Below are 16170 nucleotides of genomic sequence, written 5' to 3'. Positions count from 1 at the left end.
TTCATAGCGGGGCCGCCGGGGGCGGGGCCGCCGGGGGCGGGGCCGAGGCGGGGGGCGGGGCCTGCAGGGGACACGCCCCCTCCCCATGCCCCGCCGCGCTTTCCGCCGCGCCTGGCTCCGCCCCGCCCGCCCGGCGAGAGGCCACGCCCCTGCAGACAGGCCACGCCCCTGCAGACGACAGACCACGCCCACGCCGCGCGGCCGCTCCCACGGTGCTCGGCCACGCCCCCTGCTGCTCGGCCACGCCCCTGCTGCTCGGCCACGCCCCTCCCGCCGGGCGGGAGCGGCGGCTGCGGCCCCGGGTGCTGCGACCCCCCCCCGACCCCCAACCCGGGGGGGGGAGCGAGGGGACTGTAGCCCCCCCCGGCATTGCAGCCCCCCCCCCGGCATTGCAACCCCCCCCCCGGCATTGCAGCCCCCCCCGGGCATTGCAGGCCCCCCCCCCCCGGCATTGCATCCACGTGCATTGACCCCCCCAGCCCAGGCACTTCTCCCCCCCCGGACGTTGCCTCCCCCCCCCCCCGGGGCATTGCGCACACCACCGGGTGTTGCATCCTCATGCATTGCCCCCCCCCCCGGCATTGCCCCCCCCCGGCCATCGCATCCTCATGCATTGCCCCCCCCCCCCGGCATTGCCCCCCCCGGCCATCGCATCCTCATGCATTGCCCCCCCCCCCCGGCATTGCCCCCCCCCGGCCATCGCATCCTCATGCATTGCCCCCCCCCCCCCGGCATTGCCCCCCCCCGGCCATCGCATCCTCATGCATTGCCCCCCCCCCCGGCATTGCCCCCCCCCCGGCCATCGCATCCTCATGCATTGCCCCCCGCCCGGCATTGCCCCCCCCCCGGCCATCGCATCCTCATGCATTGCCCCCCCCCCGGCATTGCCCCCCCCCGGCCATCGCATCCTCATGCATTGCCCCCCCCCGGCATTGCCCCCCCCCGGCCATCGCATCCTCATGCATTGCCCCCCCCCGGCATTGCCCCCCCCCGGCCCAGGCATCGCATCCACGTGCATTGCCCCCCCCAGCCCGGGGACATTGCCCCCCCCGGGGGGGGGTGCACACAGGCCTGGGGGCTGCACCCCGGGGCATCGCCCCCCCCCCGGTGCTGCCCGTCTCCCCCGGCCTTTGCCCCCCCCGGCATCACACGCAGCCCCAGGCCCGTGCACAGGCACATGGCCCCCCCCCCCCGGCATTGCCCCCCCCCCCCGGGCTCGTACAGGTGCACATGGCCCCCCGTGTGTCACATGCACCCCCCCTGCCTGCCCCCCCCCCCGGGCATCGCACCCCCCCGGGCACCGTGCAGGGACCCCCCGCGCCCCCCCGCGCCCCCCCCCGCGCCCGGCCCCTCCCTGCTCCTCGCACCCGGCGCTTCCTGCCGCCGCCGCACCGCCAGCCCGCGGCCCCCCGGCCCCCCGCCCCCCCCGCGGCGCCCTGGCTGCTCCCTGCACCCCGGGGCCCTTCACACGTCCCCCCCCCCCAAGGGGCCTCGTGCAGGCAGGGAGCCACGTGCAGGCCGTGCCCCCCCCCCCGTGCAATGCCCCCCCGTGCAATGCCCCCCCATGCAGTGTGCGCCCTGGGGCAATGGACCCCCCCGTGCAATGCAATTCCCGGGGCAATGCAACCCCCCCCCCGTGCAATCTGTGCCCCCGTGCAACGCGACCCTCGTGCAACGCATCCCCCATGCAACCCCCCCCATGCAAGGTGTGCCCCCGTGCAACGCATCCCCCGTGCAACGCGACCCTCGTGCAACGCATCCCCCGTGCAAGGTGTGCCCCCGTGCAACGCATCCCCCGGGCAACGCATCCCTCATGCAACGCATCCCCCATGCAAGGTGTGCCCCCGTGCAACGCACCCCCCGTGCAACGCGACCCTCGTGCAACGCATCCCCCGTGCAAGGTGTGCCCCCGTGCAACGCGACCCTTGTGCAACGTGACCCTCGTGCAACGCATCCCCCGTGCAAGGTGTGCCCCCGTGCAACGCAACCTCGTGCAACGTGACCCTCGTGCAACGCATCCCCCGTGCAATGCAATTCCCAGGGCAATGCAACTCCTGGTCAATGCAATTCCCGGGGCAATGCCATTCCCGGTGGAATGCAATTCCCAGTGCAACGCATCCCCCGTGCAAGGTGTGCTCCCGTGCAATGCACTCCCGGTGCAATGCAGCTCCCCTTGCAATGCAATTCCCAGGGCAATGCAATTCCCGGGGCAATGCAACCCTGGTGCAATGTGTGCCCCCGTGCAATGCAACCCCCCGTGCAATGCAATTCCCAAGGCAATGCAACCCCGGGGCAATGCAACTCCTCGTGCAATGCAATTCCCGGGGCAATGCAACCCCGGGGGCAATGCAATTCCCGGGGCAATGCACCCCCGTGCAGCTCCCCCCCCCCGTGCAGGGCGCCAGGGCCCGGACGCGCTCCCTCCCCCCCCCCGCGGCCCCCCCGCCCCCGCGCACACGCGTGTGCGATCGCGCAGGCAGCGCCGGCTCCGCGCCTTGACTCAGCCCCGGGCGGGACTTTCCGGGGGGGGGGGAAGGGGGGGAGGGGGGAGGGGCGGCGGTTTCACTTCCTGCCCCGGGCGGGGGAGGGGGCCCGAGCGCCCGGCGGGGGGGGCGGCCGGGGGGCCCAGGCGTCCGAGGGGCCCAGGCGTCCAGGAGGGCCCAGGCGTCCGGGATGGACCCAGATGTTGCGGGGGCCCAGGCGTCCGAGGGCCCAGGCGTCCGGGAGGGGCCCAGGCGTCTGCCTGCCCCCCCCCCCGGGGCTGTGAACTTCCTCTGACAGTGTCGCCACCGCAGCCCCCCCCCGCCCCCCGCTCACGCCAACCCCGGGGCATCGTGGGAAATTGGGGGAGGTCAGGGAACGGGCTCGGCCCGGCCAAGGGGCCCAGGCGTCCGGGGGGGCCCTGACCCCCCCCCCCCGGCAGGGGCCCAGGCATCCGGGACCCCCCCCCCCATGGGGCCCAGGCGTCCGGGGACCCTGCCCCCCCCCCCCCCGCCCAGGGGCCCAGGCGTCCGGGCCGCCCCTCCCCCGCGCCGCCGCCGCGGGAACTTCCCCGGGAAGTGGGTTTTTCTCGCAGCCGGCAGCGCCGCCGCCCCTCCCCCGCCTCCCCTATGGACTCCATAGGGCCCGACCCCCCCCCCAGCGTCCCCTATAGGCCCCATAGGGCCCAGCTCCCCCCTCCCGGGTCCCCTATAGGGCCCCTTCCCCCCCATGGCCCCTATGGATCCCGTAGGACCCCTCCCCCTCCTCCCCTATGGGCTCCATAGGGCCCCTTCCCCCCCCCAGGCCCCTATGGATCCTATAGGGCCCCTTCCCCCCCCCCCAGGCCCCTATGGATCCCATAGGGCCGGTGCCGTTCCCGGCGCAGCCGCCAGACGTCGCCCCCCCCACCCCGGAGGGACCCAGGCGTCCGGGTGCCTCCCCCTCCCCCCACGCCCGGGGCCCAGGCGTCCGGGCGCCCCCGTGTGGCCGGGGGGGCCCAGGTGTCCGGGTGCTCCCCTCCCCCCCCCCACCGAGGGCCCAGGTGTCTGGGCGCCCCCATGCGGTGGGGACCCAGGCGTCCGGGAGGCCCAGTCCCAAGGGGCCCAGGCGTCCGGGGGGACCCAGGCGTCCGGGTGCCCCCATCCCCGGAGGGGTCCAGGCGTCCGGGGGGCCCAGGCATCCGGGCGCCCCCATCCCCAGAGGGGTCCAGGCGTCCGGGGGGCCCAGGCGTCCGGCTGCCCCCATCCCTGGAGGGGCCCAGGCGTCCGGGGGGCCCAGGCGTCCGGCTGCCCCCAGCCCTGGAGGGGCCCAGGCATCTGGGGGGCCCAGGCGTCCGGGCACCCCCAGCCCAGAGGGGCCCAGGCGTCCGGGGGGGACCCAGGCGTCCAGGTGCCCCCATCCCCAGAGGGGCCCAGGCGTCCGGGCGTCTCGTGTTACCGTGTCCTTTCCTCGAGCTCCGACCTTTTGGGGGGGCTAAAAATAGGCCCCGGGGGGGGGGGAGGGGTGTGTCAGGGGCCGTCGCAAAGTGCCACCGGGGCCGCCCGCGCCCGGACGCCTGGGCCCCTGCAGGGTGCGGGGGGGGGGGGAGGGGGGGCGCCCGGACGCCTGGGCCCCACATTTGCAGACGGTCCCTGGGTGGGGGGAGAGGGGAGGCGGGGGATGGGCATAAAAGGGCCCTCGGGGCCCCCCCGGGTCACCTGGAGCCCGACCAGCGCCAGTGAGCAGCAGCGCCCGGACGCCTGGGCCCCTCCCGGACGCCTGGGTCCCCTGGGGGCAGCGGGGTCTATAGGGAAGAGCGGGGCCGCCCGGACGCCCGGGCCCCCCCGGGGGTTGTGTGGTCTATAGGGTAGAGCAGGGCCGCCCGGACGCCTGGGCCCCCCCCGGACGCCTGGGCCCCCTGGAGGCAGCGGGTTCTACAGGGAAGAGCGGGGCCGCCCGGACGCCTGGGCCCCCCGGCGGGGTGGGATGCGCAGGGAAGGCTGGCGCCCGGACGCCTGGGCCCCCTGGTGTGGTGGGGGGCGGCGTGGCGGGGGGCAGCGCCCGGACGCCTGGGCCCCCTGGTGTGGTGGGGGGCGGCGTGGCGGGGGGCAGCGCCCGGACGCCTGGGCCCCCCCGGCACTGACGCCCGCCCCCCGCCGGCAGCCATGTCCATCCAGAAGATCCACGCGCGGGAGATCCTCGACTCCCGGGGGAACCCCACGGTGGAGGTCGACCTGCACACGGCCAAGGGTGGGCACGGGGACGGGGGGGACACGGGGGGGACACGGGGGGGGACACGGGGGGGGCACGGGGGGACACGGGGGTGGTGGGACGCGGGTAGATGGTGGGACGCAGGTGGACGTGGGAGGTCCTGGGGGACGTGTGGGGCTGCGGTGGGTCCTGGGGGGATGCGGAGGGGCAGGGGGGGCCATGGGGGGGTCGCGGCCCCCCCCCCAGCTCACCCCGGTCCCCCAGGTCGCTTCCGCGCCGCCGTCCCCAGCGGCGCCTCCACGGGGATCCATGAAGCTCTGGAGCTCCGCGATGGCGACAAGAGCCGCTACCTGGGCAAAGGTGAGACCCCCGGGGGGGCCCCCAGACCCAGCAGCCCCCCAGGACCCAACTGGGGCCCCCAGGACCCAACCAGGGTCCCCAGGACCCAACGATCCCCCCAGGGCCCAACCAGGTCCCTCAAGACCCAATGACCCCCCCCAGGACCCAGCCGGGTCCCCCAAGACCCAACCAGGTCCCTCAAGACCCAACTGAGTCCCCCAGGACCCAATGACCCCCCCAAGACCCAACCGGGTCCCTCAAGACCCAACCGGGTGCCCCCAAAACTCAACGACCCCCCCAAGACTCTATTGAGTCCCCCCAAGACCCAACTGGGTCCCCCAAGACCCAACGATCCCCCCCAAGACCCAACTGGGTTCTCCAAGACCCAACTGGGTCCCCCAAGACCCGGTGACACCCCCCAAGACCCAACCGAGTCCCCCAAGACCCAACTGGGTCCCCCAAGACCCAGCGCCCCCCCAAGACCCCCGAATCCCCGTCCACCCCGCTCTGCCCCCCACCCCTGTCTCCCCCTCCATTCCCCCCCCATGGGTGGGTGACGGTGCCCCTGGAGCGGGGGGGGTCGCCCCCCCTGACCCCCGCCGTGCCCCCAGGTGTGCTGAAGGCGGTGGAGCACATCAACAAGACCCTCGGACCCGCCTTGGTGGAGAAGGTCAGCGCGGCCCCGCGTGGGGCAGGGGGGTGGGGTGGGGGTCAGGGTGGGGGGCTCAGACCCCCCCAGCCCCCAGCCCCCAACTCACATCCCCCCCCACCCCAGAAAATCAGCGTGGTGGAGCAGGAGAAGATCGACAAGCTCATGATCGACATGGATGGCACCGAGAACAAATGTGAGCCTGCGTCCCCCCCCGTCCGTCCCCCCCCCACCCCAGCCCGGACGCCTGGGCCCCCCGCCCCGCTCACCCCCTCCCCTCCTTCGGCAGCCAAGTTCGGGGCCAACGCCATCTTGGGGGTGTCGCTGGCCGTCTGCAAGGCCGGGGCGGCTGAGAAGGGCGTCCCGCTCTACCGGCACATTGCCGACCTGGCCGGCAACACCGACCTCATCCTGCCCGTGCCGGTGAGGCCTGGACGCCTGGGTCCTGCCGCGGCGGGGGGCAGGGAGGGCTCCTGGGGGGGTGTCAGGTCTTGGGGTCTCCATTGAGGTCTTGGGGGGGTCGTTGGGTTTTGGAGGACCCGGTTGGGTCTTGGGGTTGTTGATGGGTCTTGGGGTCCCCTTGGGTCTTGGAGAGACCCAGGTGGGTCTTGGGGTCCCCGTTGGGTCTTGCAGGGACCCAAGTGGGTCTTGGGGTCCCCGTTGGGTCTTGGGGGGTCGTTGAGTTTCAGAGGACCCAGTTGGGTTTTCAAGGACCCAATTGGGTCTTGGGGGGTTGTTGGGTTTTGAAGGATCCAGTTGGGTCTTGGGGGGCTCGGATGGGTTTTGAAGGACCCAGTTGGGTCTTGGGGGATCGTTGGGTTTCAGAGGACCCAGTTGGGTCTTGGAGGATCCAGTTGGGTCTTGGGGGACTCGGTTGGGTTTCAGAGGACCCAGTGGGGTTTCAGAGGACCCAGTTGGGTCTTGGGGGACTTGGTTGGGTTTTGGGGGGTCTCGGTTGGGTTTTGAAGGACCTGGTTGGGTCTTGGGGGATTTATTGGGTCTTGGGGGACTCTGCTGAGGTCTTGGAGGCATCATTGGGTCTTGAAGGATCTGTTGGGTCTTGGAGGGGATCGTTGGCTTTTGGAGGACCCAGCTGGGTCTTGGGAGACTCGGTTGGGTCTTGGGAGACTCGGTTGGGTCTTGGAGGACCCAGTTGGGTCTTGGGGGACCTGCTGGGTTTCGGAGGACCCGGTTGGGTCTTTCGGGTGGTGGAGGGAGGGTCTTGGAGGAGGAGCGCCTCCCGGACACCTGGGCCCCTCGGCGCAGGCCTTCAACGTGATCAACGGCGGGTCGCACGCGGGGAACAAGCTGGCCATGCAGGAGTTCATGATCCTGCCGGTGGGCGCGGGGTCCTTCCGGGAGGCCATGCGCATCGGCGCCGAGGTCTACCACAGCCTCAAGGGCGTCATCAAGGCCAAGTACGGCAAAGACGCCACCAACGTGGGCGACGAGGGCGGCTTCGCCCCCAACATCCTGGAGAACAACGAAGGTACCGGCCCCGGACGCCTGGGCCCCGCCGGCTCCCCACCCCCCCGGCCCCGGACGCCTGGGTCCTCGCCGGGTCGGGGGACCGTGGAGCTACTTATAGCCCCCGCCCCCCCCCGCCCCGGGTTGGGTTTCCAGCCCCCTCGTTAAATGTTGCGGCCATAATTAGCCGCCGCGGCCGTAACCGGAGAAAGGCTACGAGGGCGCCCGGGGGGGCGGCAAAGGGCAGGGGGCCCCGGACGCCTGGGCCCTCGTGGGCGGGGGTGGGGGGGGGGGACGGGGACCCGGATGCCTGGGCCCTCGCGGGGGGGGGGGAAACGGGGACCCGGACGCCTGGGTCCTTGGAGCAGGGCATCACCCGGACACCTGGGTCCCTGGGGAATGCTGGGGGGGGGGGGGATGATCCCGGACACCTGGGTCCCCAGAGTGGGGGGTCACCTGGACACCTGGGTCCCTGGGGCGGGGTGTCACCCGGACGCCTGGGCCCCTGGCCAGGGGGATCCCGGACGCCTGGGTCCCCGGAGCAGGGTGTCACCCGGACGCCTGGGCCCCTGGCTGGGGGGATCCCGGACGCCTGGGTCCCCAGAGCAGGGCGTCACCCGGACGCCTGGGTCCCCAAGGTGGGGGGATCCCGGACGCCTGGGTCCCTGGGGCGGGGGTGTCACCCGGACGCCTGGGTCCCCGAGGTGGGGTTGTCACCCGGACACCAGGGCCCCCGGCCGGGGGGGTTCTCCGTCCCCCTGGCCCCCCCGGCCGGGGGTGCGTCGGGCGGTGGCTGACGCCCTCCCGCAGCGCTGGAGCTGCTGAAGGCGGCCATCGCGCAGGCCGGGTACGCCGACCGCGTGGTCATCGGCATGGACGTGGCCGCCTCCGAGTTCTGCCGCGGCGGCCGCTACGACCTCGACTTCAAGTCGCCGCCGGATGCCGGGCGCCTCATCTCGGGGGAGCAGCTGGGGCAGCTCTACCAGGGCTTCATCAAGGACTACCCCGGTGCGCGGGGGGCCGGGGGGTCTCCGGGGTCTCGTATGGGGTTGTGCGGGGGGGGGGTGGTCTCTCCCCCGGGGCTGGGAGGGGGCTGGGGGGCACTGGGGGGACTGGGAGGGCTGGGGGGGGGCTGGGGGAACTGGGGAGACTGGGGGCACTGGGATAGAAAGGAAAGTGGTGGATTCTCTAGTGTCTCGTATAGGGTTGTGCAGGGGGGGTGTGGGGCGGGGTGGCCTCTACTCCAGGGCTGGGAGGGGGCTGGAGGCACTGGGGGGACTGAGGGGAACTGGGGCGGACTGGGGAGACTGGGATAGAAAGGAAAGCGGTGGATTCTCAGGTGTCTCGTATAGGGTTGTGCAGGGGGTGGGGAAGGGGAAATGGGCTCTAACGGGGGGCTGGGGGCACTGGGAAGAGCAGGACACACTGGGAGGACCGGGGGGACCAGGGTGTGAAGGGGGCGGTGGATTCTCGGGGGTCCGATACGGGGCCGGGCGGGGGGGGGGGGCCGGCTCTGACGGCGGCCGGGCGCTGCAGTGGTCTCCATCGAGGACCCCTTCGACCAGGACGACTGGGAGGCCTGGACGCGCTTCGTGGCCCAGGTGGGCGTCCAGGTGGTGGGCGACGACCTGACGGTGACCAACCCGCGGCGCATCCAGCGCGCGGCCGAGCTCCGCGCCTGCAACTGCCTCCTGCTCAAGGTCAACCAGATCGGCTCCGTCACCGAGTCCATCCAGGCGTGAGTGCCCCCCCGCCGCCCCCGTGCCAGGCCCTCGTGCAAGAGCCCCTGTGCCAGGCCCTTGTGCAAGAGCCCTTGTGCGAGGCCCTGCGTGTGCAGCCCCCCGTGCAAGATCCCCCATGCAAGAGCCCTTGTGCCAGGCCCTTGTGCAAGGCCCTCGTGCAAGAGCCCTTGTGCCAGGCCCTTGTGCAAGATCCCCCATGCAAGATCCCCCATGCAAGATCCCCCATGCAAGAGCCCTTGTGCAAGGCCCTCGTGCAAGATCCCCCATGCAAGATCCCCCATGCAAGATCCCCCATGCAAGAGCCCTTGTGCAAGGCCCTCGTGCAAGAGCCCCCGTGCAAGATCCCCCATGCGAGATCCCCCGTGCCAGGCCCTCGTGCAAGATCCCCCATGCGAGATCCCCCATGCAAGGCCCCCCCGTGCAAGGATCCCCCGTGCAAGGATCCCCCGTGCGAGCTCTCTTGCGCAGGGCCCCCCGTGCGTGGGCCCCTGGGCACAGCCCCCCCCGTGAGACCCCTCGTGCAAGGCCCTCGTGCACGGCCCTCGTGCAAGCCCCTTGTGCACGGCCCCTTGTGCGAGCCCCCATGTGACCCCCCCGTGCGAGCCCCCACGCAAGCCCCCTGCACAGCCCTCGTGCAACCCCTCGGGCACCCCTCGTGCAAGCCATGCACGTGCCCCGTGCGTGGCCCTCGTGCGAGCCCTCGTGCAAGTCCTCGTGCAAGCCATGCACGTGCCCTGTGCGAGCCCTCGTGCGACCCTCGTGCAAGCCCCACGCGAGCCCTCGTGCAAGCCGTGCACGGCCGTCGTGCGAGCCCTCGTGCGACCGTCGTGCGTGGCAGGTGCAAGCTGGCGCAGAGCCACGGCTGGGGCGTCATGGTGAGTCACCGCTCGGGCGAGACCGAGGACACCTTCATCGCCGACCTCGTCGTGGGGCTCTGCACCGGGCAGGTCAGGGCGCCGGGGCCCCCCCGCATCCCCCCCCGGGTCCTCCCCATATCCCTGTGTCCCCATGTCCTGATGTCCGTGACCCCCCTGTGTCCCCATGTCCCTGACCCCCCAATGTCCCCATGTCCCCGTGTCCCCGTGTCCCCACGTCCCTGACCCCCCCCATGTCCCGTGCCCCCATGTCCCCATATCTCTGTGTCCCCGTGTCCATGACCCCCCATGTCCCCGTGTCCCCATGTCCCGTGTCCCCATGTCCCCATGTCCCTGACCCCCCCATGTCCCCACGTCCCTGACCCCCCCATGTCCCCATGTCCCCATGTCCCCGTGTCCCTGACCCCCCCGTGTCCCCGTGTCCCTGACCCCCCCATGTCCCCATGTCCCCGTGTCCCCCTGTCCCTGACCCCCCCGTGTCCCCCCAGATCAAGACGGGCGCCCCGTGCCGCTCCGAGCGCCTGGCCAAGTACAACCAGCTCATGAGGTTGGTCCCCTCGTGTCCCCTCATGTCCCCTCATGTCCCCGCGTGTCCCCTCGTGTCCCCACATGTCCCCATGGCCACCCTGTGCCCCCCAGACCCACCCCCACCCCGCAGGACCGGCCCCCCCAGACCGTCCTTGTCCCCGTGTCCCACCCCGGCTCCCCCCGATGCCACCAGGACGCCCGGGTCCATCCCTGTCCCCGTGTCCCCCAGGCCCATCCTTGTCCCCATGTCACCCCCCCAGGTCCATCCCTGTCCCCATGGCCCCACTGGGACCCTCCCTGTCCCCCAGGACCATCCCTGTCCCCACGTCCCCCCCAAGTCCATCCTTGTCCCCTCAGGTCCGTCCCTGTCCCCATGTCCCCTCCAGGACCGTCCTCGTCCCCATGTCCCCCCCGGGACTGTCCTTGTCCCCCAGGACCATCCTCGTCCCCCCAGGTCCGTCCCTGTCCCCACATCACCCCACCGGGACCATCCCTGTCCCCATGTCCCCCAGGTCCATCCCTGTCCCCATGCCCCCCCTCTGGGACTGTCCTTGTCCCCCAAGACCATCCTTGTCCTCCCAGCCCCATCCTTGTCCCCATGTCACCCCACCAGGTCCCTCCCTGTCCCCATGTCCCCTCTGGGACCATCCTCGTCCTCCCAAGCCCATCCCTGTCCCCACGTCACCCTACCAGGCCCATCCGTGTCCTTGCATGTCCCCCAGGTCCATCCTTGTCCCCGTGTCCCCCCCGGGACCATCCTCATCCTCCCAGGTCCCTCCTTGTCCCCACGTCCCCTCCAGGACCATCGCTGTCCCCCAGGTCCATCCCTGTCCCCGTGTCCCCCAGGGGACCGTCCCCACCCCTGCGTCCCCGCCAAGCCACCCCCCCGTGTCCCCCCGTGTCCCCCCCCGTGTCCCCCCGCTCACCGCCGTCCCCCAGGATCGAGGAGGCGCTGGGTGACAAGGCCACCTTCGCCGGGCGCAAGTTCAGGAACCCCCGGGCCAAGTAGGACGGGGGCGGCCGGGGCCACCGTGTGTCCCCCCCCCTCCCCGGGGCCACCGCGTCCCCCCGGGGCCACCAGGGCCACCGCGTCCCCCCCTGGGACGGCCGCGACGCCCCCCCGGTGTCGCCAAACCTGCTCAATAAATGACCCGGAGCCGACGGAGCCGCCTCGTTACTGGGGGGGGGGGGGGACGCGGGCAGGACTCCTGGGCCCCCCCACGATGTCACCAAGAGTCCTGGGCCCCCCCTGGTGTCACCAGGACTCCTGGGCCCCCCATGATGTCACCAGGACTCTTGGGCCCCTCCTGATGTCACCAGAACTCCTGGGCCCCCCCCAATGATGTCACCAAGAGTCCTGGGCCCCCCCACAATGCCACCAGGACTCCTGGGCCCCCCCTGGTGTCACCAGGACTCCTGGGCCCCCCCACGATGCCACCAGGACTCCTGGGCCCCTCCTGATGTCACCAGAACTCCTGGGTCACCCATGGTGTCACCAGGACTCCTGGGCCCCTCCCAATGTCACCAGAACTCCTGGGCCCCCCCCAATGATGTCACCAAGACTCCTGGGCCCCCCCACAATGCCACCAGGACTCCTGGGCCCCCCCAAACGGCGCCAGGACTCCTGGGGCCCCCCAGCAGACACAGGCGGTTGGGTTCAAGCAGAGACGGTTTATGGGCGCAAGCGGAAGCCCCGCGGCCCCGCGCCGCCCCTGGCCCCCCCCCCGCCCCCCCCCTCGCCCCCGGACTCCTGGGCCCCCCTAGGCCGAGGCTCCGCCGGCGCCGCCCTCGTCCTCCGCCTGCCGCAGCCGCTTCTTGGCCCGGATCTCGTTCATGGCCTCCTCGATGGAGCGCGTGTCCCGCTTGTTGGCCACCGGCACTGGGGGGGGGACGCGGGGGTGACAGGGGGCCCAGGCGTCCGGGCACCCCCCTCCCCAGGGCACCCAGGCGTCCAGACACCCCCCCACCCCCCCCAGGGGGCCCAGGCGTCTGGTCTCTCTCTGCCCCCCACGAGGACCCAGCCAGGGACCCAGGCACCCCCTGTCCCCCCCCCAGGGACTCTGGCATCCCCCCCCCCCATGGGGGTCCCAGGTATCCAGGCGCCCCGGGGGGGCCCAGGCGTCCTGGGGCGGGTCCCAGGTGTCCGGGGGCTCTGGGAGGGTTCTGGGAACCCCAGGAGGGGCCCAGGCGTCCGGGCACCCCATAGGGGACCCAGGCGCCCTGGGGGGGACTCAGGTGTCCGGAGTGGGGGGGCCCCAGTGTCTGGGGGTCCCATAGAGGACCCAGGCGCCCCGGGGGGGGGGTCCCATGTGTCCGGGGGGGTGTCTGAGACGTCCAGGTACCCTGGGGGGGTCCTGGGAGCCCCATAGAGGACCCAGGCGTCCCCGGGGGGGCCCAGGCATCCGGGGGGGCCCTGGCGTCCGGGGGGGGTCCCAGGGGCCCCATAGGGGTCCCAGGCATTCCCGGGGGGGCCCTGGCATCCAGGGGGCCCTGGCGTCCGGGGGGAGTCCCAGGCGCCCCGGAAGGGTCCCAGACATCCCCGGGGGGGCCCTGGCGTCCGGGGGGGTCCCAGGGGCCCCATAGGAGTCCCAGAAGCCCTGGGGGGGTCCCGGCGTCCCGGGGGGGTCCCAGGCGCCCCGAAAGGGTCCCAGGTGCCCCGGGGGGGTCCCGGCGTCCCGGGGGAGTCCCAGGCGCCCCGGAAGGGTCCCAGGCGCCCCGGGGGGGTCCCGGCGTCCCGGGGGGGCCCCGGCGTGGGGGCTCACCGCAGCCGTAGGCCTTGTTGGCCTCCATGGTGCGGGCGGCGGCCTTGGCGGCGGCGGTGCCGATGAGGTGCCGGTACTTGTCCTTGTAGTCGCTGAGGGGGCTCACGGGGGCGGGGCCGCGGCGGAGCTCCGCCTCCTCCTGCTGCGCCGCCAGCTCCTGGGGGCGGGGCCGTCACCGCCACGCCCACCCCGGGGAGGCCACGCCCCCCTGGAGCCACGCCCTCAGCAAGCCCCACCCTCCTGCTGGCTCCTGTTCAGGAACAGCTGTCGTCTCAAGCCCCACCCACTCTGCTGGCTCCACCCCCTCAGGAAGCCCCACCCCCTTACCTTCTATGGTAATGCCCCTTCTGATAGGCTCTCCCTGCCCCATAGCTCCACCTCCCCCAGCAAGCCCCACCCCCAGCTCCTCCCCTGCAGCCACGCCCTTTCCCATAAGCCCCGCCCCCTCCACAAGCCCCACCCACACCCCCAGCAGCACCCTACAATGGGCCCCAGCTGCCATTGCAGGCTCCGCCCCCCCAAGACAAGCCCCACCCCATCACCCCAGACCCCTCCCCCTTGAGCCATAGGCCCCGCCCCCTCGCTCCCAAGCCCCGCCCCCTGGGCGCAGGCCCCGCCCCCTCACCCGGAGGCGCCGCTTCTCCTCGGCCCGCTGCGGGTCCCACTCCTCGCCGCGGCGATAGGCCTCCAGCTCCTCGTCCGAGGGGGCGAACTCCTGCGCGGGGAGGCACCCGGACGCCTGGGCCCCTCCCGGACGCCTGGGCCCCCCCCCGGACGCCTGGGTCCCCCCCCGGGACACCTGGGCCCCCCCCAGCCCCGCCCACGCACCTTCTTGAAGACCATGACGTAGCGGCTCTCCTCGTCGTCGCCGAAGGAGAAGGACGTCAGCCCGGCCACCTCCACCACGTCGTGGCTGCGGGAGGGCGTCAGCCGCCGCCGGGGGGGGGGAATGCCCCCGGGGGGGGGAAACTGCCCCGGGGGGGGGCAACAACCGCCCCCCTCGGGGGGAACTGCCCCGGCGGATCCCCTCCTGCCCCCCGGCAGAGCAGCCCCCTGGGCCCCCCCCGTCCCAGCGGCCCCTGAGCCCCCCCAACGTCCCCCCCGGGGTCCCTGACCCCCCCGGCGCCCCCCCCGGCGCCCCCCCTCACAGGATGCTCCTCTCGATCTTGCTCATGGGCTGGAAGCGCCGCCGCGGCTCCCCGCTGGCCTGGATGAACTCGGACACCTCCTGCTCCATCTGCGGGCGGCGCCGCGTCAGGGCCCAGGCGTCCGGGCGGGAGGGGCCCAGGCGTCCGGGCGGGAGGGGGCCCAGGTGTCCGGGCCGGGAGGGGGCCCAGGCGTCCGGGCAGGAGGGGCCCAGGCGTCCGGCCCGACACTCACCCGCTTCCTGAACTCGACCTTCTGTCGCTTCTCCTGCTCCTGCAGCTTCTTCACCCGAGCGGCTTGTTCTGGGGGGGGGGGGTTGTGGGGGGGCTCGGACGCCTGGGCCCATCCCCGCCCTGCCCCCACCTCAGGGGTGGGGCTAAGGGGGTCGCAGGGGCGGGGCCAGGGCCTCCGGGATGGGGGTATGGGGGGTCCTGGGGGCGGGGTCAGGGCCCAAAGGGGCGGGGTCAAGGCTGGGGGTGACCCTGGGGGCGGGATTAAGAGGGTCTTGGGGGTGGAGCCAGGACATAAAGGGGTGGGGCCAGAGCTGGGGGGGTCCTGGGGGCGGGGTCAGGACCTGAAGAGGCGGGGCCAGAGCTGGGGGGGTCCTGGGGGGCGGGGTTAGGACCTGAAGAGGCGGGGCCAGATCTGGGGGGGTCCTGGGGGCGGGGTCAGGACCTGAAGAGGCGGGGTCAGAGCTGGAGGGGGTCCTGGGGGGCGGGGTTAGGACCTGAAGGGGTGGGGCCAGATCTGGGGGGGGTCCTGGGGGCGGGGTCAGGACCTGAAGAGGCGGGGTCAGAGCTGGAGGGGGTCCTGGGGGCGGGGTCAGGACCTGAAGGGGTGGGGCCAGAGCTGGGGGGGTCCTGGGGGCGGGGTCAGGACCTGAAGGGGTGGGGTCAGAGCTGGGGGGGTCCTGGGGGCGGGGTCAGGACCTGAAGGGGTGGGGCCAGAGCTGGGGGGGTCCTGGGGGCGGGGTCAGGACCTGAAGAGGCGGGGTCAGAGCTGGGGGGGTCCTGGGGGCAGGGTCAAGACCTGAGGGGGTGGGGCCAGGGCTGGGCATGCTCCTGTGGGCGGGGCTAAGAGGGGCCTGTGGGCGAAGCCCCCCCCCAAGCAGCACAGCAGGGTCCCCCCGGGGCGGGTCCGCGGGGGGGCGTGGCTAAGCGCGCAGGGGGAGGGGCGTGGCCGACAACCTCCCGCCCCCCCTTAACCCGCGAGGGGGCGTGGCCAGGGCGGGCGGGGGGGGGGGGGAGGAGGGAGCCGGGTGCCGCGCGCGCGCCCTCGGCGGCCGTTGGTGACCCCGCGGCGGCCGTTGGTGACCCCGGGGCGCCCCCGCGCTGACCCCGCGCGCGCCGCCGCGCCTCGCCGTCGGCCAGGCCGGGCGGGCGCTCCATGGCGCTCAGGATGGAGCCCAGCAGGTCCAGCTCCGCCATCTTGGGACGCCGCCGCCGCCGCCGCCGCGCCCCGCCCACCGCGCGCGTCACGCGCGCGTCACCGCGCGCCTTAAAGGCGCCGCGCCCCTATTCCGCTGTCGGAGGGATAAAAAAGGAAACCACCACCCCCAACGGGCGTGCTTAAAGGGATACGACCCCCCCACCCACCCACACCGCCCTTTAAGGAGCTGTCGGAGGGGATTAAACCCTCAAGCGGGCCTAACGGCGCGGGGACCGTCTTAAAGGCGCAGGGCTTGAGGGCACAGGCCTTAAAGGTGCAGGCCTTAAAGGCGCAGGGCTTAAAGGCACAAGCCTTAAAGCCATAGGGCTTAAGGGCACAGGTATTAAAGGCGCAGGCCTTAAAGGCACAGCTCTTAAAGGCACAAGACTTAAGGGCATAGGTCTTAAAGGTGCAGGTCTTAAAGGCGCAGGGCTTAAAGGCACAAGCCTTAAAGCCATAGGGCTTAAGGGCACAGGTATTAAAGGCGCAGGCCTTAAAGGCACAGCTCTTAAAGGCACAAGACTTAAGGGCATAGGTCTTAAAGGCGCAGGTCTTAAAGGTGC

The 16170-nt window shown here is 72.8% G+C and overlaps 2 protein-coding genes across 2 annotated transcripts; one reads left to right on the top strand and one right to left on the bottom strand.

The window, feature by feature from the left end:
* Positions 1-2812: 2812 nt before the first annotated feature.
* Positions 2813-11432, top strand: LOC135324516 (beta-enolase). Its single transcript, XM_064501063.1, has 12 exons — positions 2813-2851; positions 4624-4710; positions 4936-5031; positions 5622-5680; positions 5786-5855; positions 5949-6082; positions 6926-7148; positions 7937-8134; positions 8663-8864; positions 9707-9815; positions 10232-10290; positions 11211-11432. The coding sequence occupies exons 2-12, from the start codon at positions 4626-4628 to the stop codon at positions 11278-11280; spliced, it is 1305 nt and encodes a 434-aa protein (XP_064357133.1). The 5' UTR covers positions 2813-2851; positions 4624-4625; the 3' UTR covers positions 11281-11432.
* A 495-nt stretch (positions 11433-11927) lies between these two features.
* On the bottom strand, positions 11928-15671 carry SPAG7 (sperm associated antigen 7). Its single transcript, XM_064501144.1, has 7 exons — positions 15516-15671; positions 14414-14481; positions 14182-14270; positions 13862-13946; positions 13659-13748; positions 13034-13190; positions 11928-12150 (listed from the first exon to the last, which is right to left on the bottom strand). The coding sequence occupies exons 1-7, from the start codon at positions 15604-15606 to the stop codon at positions 12032-12034; spliced, it is 699 nt and encodes a 232-aa protein (XP_064357214.1). The 5' UTR covers positions 15607-15671; the 3' UTR covers positions 11928-12031.
* Between the last annotated feature and the right edge of the window lie 499 nt (positions 15672-16170).

This window comes from Dromaius novaehollandiae, chromosome 32 (assembly GCF_036370855.1).
Source record: "Dromaius novaehollandiae isolate bDroNov1 chromosome 32, bDroNov1.hap1, whole genome shotgun sequence".
Lineage (NCBI taxonomy): Eukaryota > Metazoa > Chordata > Aves > Casuariiformes > Dromaiidae > Dromaius > Dromaius novaehollandiae.
This window is presented reverse-complemented; position numbering and strand designations above follow the sequence as displayed.

Excerpts from the sequence above, each read along its gene's own strand:
- LOC135324516 (XM_064501063.1), top strand. The coding sequence starts at position 4,626 with ATGTCCATCCAGAAGATCCACGCGCGGGAGATCCTCGACTCCCGGGGG. Across the intron at positions 4,711-4,935 it reads CGACCTGCACACGGCCAAGG|GTCGCTTCCGCGCCGCCGTC; the intron begins GTGGGCACGGGG and ends CCGGTCCCCCAG. Across the intron at positions 9,816-10,231 it reads TGGGGCTCTGCACCGGGCAG|ATCAAGACGGGCGCCCCGTG; the intron begins GTCAGGGCGCCG and ends GTGTCCCCCCAG.
- SPAG7 (XM_064501144.1), bottom strand. The coding sequence starts at position 15,606 with ATGGCGGAGCTGGACCTGCTGGGCTCCATCCTGAGCGCCATGGAGCGC. Across the intron at positions 13,749-13,861 it reads ACGTCATGGTCTTCAAGAAG|GAGTTCGCCCCCTCGGACGA; the intron begins GTGCGTGGGCGG and ends CTCCCCGCGCAG. Across the intron at positions 13,191-13,658 it reads AGGAGAAGCGGCGCCTCCGG|GAGCTGGCGGCGCAGCAGGA; the intron begins GTGAGGGGGCGG and ends CCCCGCCCCCAG.